The 6220-nt window shown below is 35.9% G+C and overlaps 1 protein-coding gene across 1 annotated transcript; it reads left to right on the top strand.

Moving 5' to 3' along the window:
• The first annotated feature begins 383 nt into the window (after positions 1 to 383).
• On the top strand, positions 384 to 2998 carry LOC120339980 (uncharacterized). Its single transcript, XM_039408232.2, has 4 exons — positions 384 to 521; positions 1903 to 2239; positions 2517 to 2600; positions 2865 to 2998. The coding sequence occupies exons 1-4, from the start codon at positions 500 to 502 to the stop codon at positions 2884 to 2886; spliced, it is 465 nt and encodes a 154-aa protein (XP_039264166.2). The 5' UTR covers positions 384 to 499; the 3' UTR covers positions 2887 to 2998.
• The last annotated feature ends 3222 nt before the right edge of the window (positions 2999 to 6220 follow it).

Genomic DNA, 6220 nt, shown 5'->3' with positions numbered 1-6220 from the left:
GGCACAATGCCAGGCAAAAAAACTGATTTCACTCTCCACTTTACAATAAAACACTTCGTTTGTCCTAGTTTCATTGCTTGATAAGATTATTTCACATGGCGTTTCAACTTTGTTTACCATAAATCGTTTGGAAATAATGAGATTCAGATCTACCAATCAAAATAAAACTATAAATACCACTGGAATGATAAACATGGGTCCATGAGCGCCAAAAGCCTCTGGATGGGGGGCAGGAGCCATTAAAATTGAGAAATCTGAGATAGACGCTTCAGAAGACAGGTAGATTGTACAAGTGCCGAGATAGAATACTCGTGTAATAATTCACAATAGTACACAACACGAGGCGCCTTACTATACTCATTATTCTTCAATATTACAGAAAACAAGATAGTAAATTAAATAAATATAAATATCTCCACAACAAGGAAAGTCAATTATCACACTAATGCTTTTGTAGTGCCGATAAGTCACATCTTATAGCTGAACCCGTAACTTGAAAATGGGTAGTGAAGCGTCAAAAGGTGAGTGAGTTTCTAATTGAGATAATGTTGCAATCACTAGATCATTTTTTGACAATTTCACTTAGTATGGATGTTTTCCCCGGACATCATTTTCTCTATTTATTTCTGTAATATTGACCAATCAGCAAAAAAGTGAACGATGACGTAACAGTGGCAATTCTTGCAGCCGCTCAGACAGATATTTAAGCATGGTTAAAAACATTTTTTTCGTTTTCGTGGTTTTGCGTGTTATTTGTCAGATTTCAGTTATTTTCAAAATTTTTTTTGAGTGCTCCCGAATTATGCGAACCAAGATGGCGGACATCGGAACGTAACATGGGTAACAGGTTAGGGTTAGGCGATAATTTTTTTCCAATTTTCCTTATTTTAGTCCTATTATCAGTTCGAAGACTAGCCAAGAGCCTCCCGTAGTATTTATACCTAAAATTATGGCCTAACCCTAACCTAGTACTCATATTACATTCCGATGTCCGCCATCTTGGTTCACATACTTCGGGAGCCTCTTTTTTGTAAATGAAGTAATTTAATTGCCATTATGTCTTCCGATGAGTCTTAGTTTAGTTGCAGTTTTCAAAAATTAGTCCCGGAAAAGCTGTGATAGACTATGCTAAAATTAGCTATCAGTTATTGTTAGCGTCGCCTGGTTGTATATTTCGATAAGAATGATGGTTTTGATCATGTAACTCAGTTTGTAAGTGCCAACTGTCCAAAACACTCGTAAAATAAGCATCCAAAATTTTGCAATAGTAAAGTATAGAGAGAATTCTTCTGGGGTCAAAGGTCGGGAAACATTCATTAATATACGTCTGTCGATATAATGCGACTGAATGAAATTCAGAAATGAAATATTTTAATAGTTAACGTCCAATCGACGCCGTAACAATCGATGTGGCGGAGGTCTACCTTACATACGCTAAATGCTAGGATCGTTCTAATCTACAACAACTTTTTCCCTCCCATTGTTAAGATTTTGTAACAATTACGAATTGCCTGAATTTATTGCCTGGTTTTATATCATTTACGAATGTCTATGTGACAGTAGATACATATGCGTTAAATTGTTTATGTTTCAGAATTCAGACTCGTATTTTTCATATCGTTGCGGGCCCCCTGTACAGTCATCACGGATCCCCGGCCCCAGTTATGAAAACTCTAAAGTTACCCGCCTGGTTAATTCAGCAATCCTCTCACGCAAAATTATGATTAAGATTGTTCAGTAAATTTACCGCTCCCGAAGTATGTGTATCAAGATGGCGCACACCCTTAAGCCTAACCTGGTACACATACTGTGTCCAGGTTGTACGCCATCTTGGTGTGTATACTTCTGGAGTACCGTACATTTTCTCAAAAGTCAGGTCAAACTGATTGTAATTAATCACAGAAAGGAAGCGGAAAGAAAGGGATGAAGAACGTAATCAGAAAAAGGCCATTGAAGATGAATTACGTAAGCGTAATGAAGAAGATCGCAAACGTCACGATGAAGACCGTGAACGGAAAAAAGTGTTTGAAGATGAATTACTTAAGCGTGCTGAAGAAGATCGTAAACGGATAAATGTCATTGAAGATGAACAGAGAAAGCACAAGAACGAGATGGACAAATTGGAATCAAAAAGAAAAATAAGCGATTTGGAGCACGAGAAAAAGAAGGAAAATAATCGCCACAAAGAAGCTATAGTCAGAGAGGTCGGCAATATTTACGAGAAGCATTTCAACACTTGGTGAGCACAAAAATGGGCGCTTCGGAAGTACGTGAACCAAGATGGCGCACAACCTGAACCCCTAACCTGGTACATATACTGTGTTCAAGTTGTGCGCCATCTTGGTGAACAAACTTCAGGAGCTCCCAAAAATGATGTTTAATTTTTGAATCAGTGGGAAACAAATTTCTGTTATAAGGGATTACTAGATGTACAATGATTTAAAATACGTGAGAGCACGTTCCTAGCAAACTAAAAATTATTTCCCCTCCAATTAAATCGAATTTTTTATTTACAGTGAAAAAGCCGGGTTGTCAACAGATGAAGCAGATGATAAGTTTGATAAAAGGCTAGGTGGACTCATGAAAAAATTAGAGTTGAAGTGAGTACAATTATGTGTATTCATGCCATTTAGGCTAGATAGGAAAGTAACTGATTACCCTAAAATGTAACTTTTATTTTAATTCGGCAACGAAATCAATGCTGAGACGAGTAACTTTCTAATCTATTAATTGTCCAGGACTAAAACCACAGAAAGTCTCTTGGCCAACAATTTGAAATTTTAAAAAAATCCAATGTTTTATCAAAATGAGGAATTTCCTCCAAATGAGGCCGAAAAAATTAATTGAGACTAATTTTTTTTTAGTCTCGACGACCTTCCGAAATAATTGCCTTCACGGATCACTACATATGGGAACTCAAGCTGCGTCAGATGAATACCATATTTTATAATTTAGTTGACGATTTATTGAGTGAATTTAACAGAGTTCCATGATTATATAATATACTAATTTATCTTATATGACTAATTTTATTTTCGGGAATATGCAAGGTGTTCATGCTTAGAGTTGTTAGTGAAAAACATGATAACCAACGCATATTGACAGGGTACTAGCTTAGGATGCTTGTGGTTGTAGTAGTGAATTTGGCAAAAAAGTCATATTGGGTGCAGATTCAGGTGTTCAGATTAATAAATTTATCAATATTATTCCTTTCAAATTTGGTTCAACAACTGATCTTACCAATCTTGGTGCGTGTAGAATGTAGATCCTTTGTTTCCAATAGTACTATTATACAGTTGAGTTTGAACCAAGAAAAACAATTTAGTGATATACAAATAAAAAAAGAGTTAATGGAAATATATACAACGAACGAAAAATTGATGTGATAGCATATTAAATTGATAGTATGTTTCTGTACCGATAGTATTGGCTGTGTTTATTTCAGTTATTCTGTCAACCGGTACCTACTGACACTTATGTCAAAAAGAAAAACTTATGAAAAGATCCTATTCAGTTAGTGGTTGCCTACAACTACACCTCGTCTATTTTTAGTTGATTTGAGAAAACTTACGAATATTTCAAATTAAACAGATACATTACGCGGCACATAAAAAAGAAATTGTTGCATTAACTTGAATCAGTGTTCGGCAAACTGCGGTATGCCGGTAATTGCGGTCAAATTTTTTGCGGTCCTTGAACTTTATTAATAACTGCGCACAGATTTATGTAGTAATAATGGCCGGATGTATAGCGTATATTAAGCGGAAATTGTCAGTTACATGTCGTTTATTTGGTTGGTTGTAATTTACACAGCAAAAGAAGTTTCGTGTGCGGTATAAAGTAATATAGCCCGCACGCTGCCGGATATGTGTATATTTGCCCCAGTAATACATAAAGCTTACCGACCACTGCTTGGTAAAATTATATCGGAAAAATACTATCAATGTTTGAATTTAAATGTTCACAACCCCTTATAATCTTTATTCAATCGACTTATGCCGAAAGAAAGTTGAGATGAATTTGGCACGAAATTCTGCGCCCCTGGTGCGTTAATTAGTTAATGAATTTCGCTTTCTATGATAGCTATAGTTTTTGACTTTGATTAATATTTGGCACATGCTTACCTGGTAGTTTCTCCGCAACCAAATACAATACTAAAACAGAGCATACAAATACCTTTTAGGAAATTCATTTTATCGTATTCTATTTCTAACCACATATGTCTGTATAGATTGGATGAAAGCCAAGATCAGCTAAGCAAACTGTAATTTAAATACATTATTTTATTCACTGCATTTGTGGGCTTGATGTCTTTTTTGAAAAAGCTGTTTGAACCATCAGTTTTGCTATGAATTTTACTCAAATCGCCCGGCTACTGAGTTGTACCTGTTACTTATCTCAGAGCATATGGTTCAGAACAAAGAGCAACAAGACCTATTCATCAATTTTCCCGACTTTTTCAAATATTATAAAATCGCTATGTAGAATTGGTATCTATAATAGAAAATCACGTGCGCGATCTATTCGGCCTGGTCTTTTAAAGAATTGCGCAGTATGCTTATGAAGTAGCAAATTGAGTGGTATAGAATAATACAATTTGCTCTAAAAATTATAAAATATTCAAACAAGTGTATATCTTGATGCTCATATGTATATAATTCAAGGGACGCTCCAGAAGTGTGTGTACCAATATGGAGGTAACTATGCTTATGAAGTATCAAATTGAGTGTGAATGTATAGAATATGCTGCCTAATACAATTCGCTCTAAAAATTATAAAATATCCAAACAAGTGTTTATCTTGATGCTCATATGTGTCATTCTTTATTACTGATTATATACACTTCAAAGGGCGCTCCAGAAGTGTGTGTACCAATATGGAAATAACTAATTTTGTTCGCCTACTTTACATCAAGTTGTGTAAAGAGACTGAACCCTATGTGCAGGGATATATTCACTTGGCTAACACAGACAGCCCCCAAACTCGTAAATAGAAATAAGGAAAATTGGAATAAAATCATGCCCTAACCCTAACCTGGTACACACACTACGGGAGTACCCGTCAGAGCATGAAATTCTGTACAGTATCCCTGTTAATTGCATCAATTAAAATATTGCGTCTGTTTTTTCAAATACTTTTTGTTTTATTTTAACCGTGAATGTTTGATGTAGCACAAAAATTGATGATATCTCAATCATTTGCCAAATTATCCCGCATATTTGATAATATCATTCGCCACTGTCAGAGCTAGAGTTAATAAGCATAGATGATTTTCACGCAACAATGATTTGTTTTCCAGCCTGTACTGTGACGGAAGAAAAGGGCAAATCGATTGTGTACTGTAATCCTGAAACAAGATTTCCCTTCACAATGATGTTTAAAATTAGACTGTGTGTGCCTGAGTTCGTGTTGATTAGGTGGAAAACGCGAATTGAAACGCGAGGAGCCTTAGGGATTTTAGTGCACATTATTTCAAATATTAGCTGCAGTTTATCACTCGCGCGTGAATGTCTACGAAACGCGCAGTGCTCAGGGTGAACTAGTAGTTTCGGTAACTTGCTCACTTAATTAATAACGCTGCCGTTTCAGATCCGCAGACTTTTCTAAATGACAGTGGTTTTTAACCTGGGTTCGATCAAACCCCAGCTATTCCAGGGGTTCAACGAAAATCATCTGGAACAGTAGCATATTATGATACTTTTCTATTACCTAGTCTACTAATATTTGTGTTTTTCATAAATAAGTGTATCCTCAATTTTGCCTTAACTCTTTATAGTTTTCCAAAAATCACCTGAAGAAACGATAATTTTTGATAAGAATCCGCCAGAGGGCGTATAAAGAGTATCGATGTATGAAAATACAAGAGAGCTACGCCCAAATATATGGACACGTCTGTTTGCAGTACAGTACGGTTTACCGTACCGTCGATCAGCGTAAGGATAAAATTGTAGCAAAGTACCGTAAGGACTTCGTTACAAACCATCGACGTTCGATGTCACGTGATCAAAAAGAAGAGGAGTGTCGCTATGCGTCCGCAGAACGTTCGGTGACGTCATAGCAAACAAAAACAATTCTAAAAGTAATAGCCTTCTGGAGAAAAATTTCATCTTTAACCAGTAAAAATTTCGAAGCAATCGGTCCAGTAATGAAAGAGAAAAGCGTTTTTTTTTATTTTCCACTAGATGTCCAAAAAGTGTCAAAGAACAACAACAAGACCAAC

Source organism: Styela clava, chromosome 9 (assembly GCF_964204865.1).
Source record: "Styela clava chromosome 9, kaStyClav1.hap1.2, whole genome shotgun sequence".
NCBI lineage: Eukaryota > Metazoa > Chordata > Ascidiacea > Stolidobranchia > Styelidae > Styela > Styela clava.
The sequence above is the reverse complement of the archived record's forward strand: the minus strand, read 5'-3'. Positions and strand labels throughout refer to the sequence as shown.

What these genes read in the sequence shown, in the direction of transcription:
- LOC120339980 (XM_039408232.2), top strand. Translation starts at nt 500, where the DNA reads ATGGGTAGTGAAGCGTCAAAAG. An exon ending in GGGTAGTGAAGCGTCAAAAG is followed by an intron (nt 522 to 1,902) that starts GTGAGTGAGTTT and finishes AATTAATCACAG; the next exon opens with AAAGGAAGCGGAAAGAAAGG. An exon ending in GAGAAGCATTTCAACACTTG is followed by an intron (nt 2,240 to 2,516) that starts GTGAGCACAAAA and finishes TTTTATTTACAG; the next exon opens with TGAAAAAGCCGGGTTGTCAA.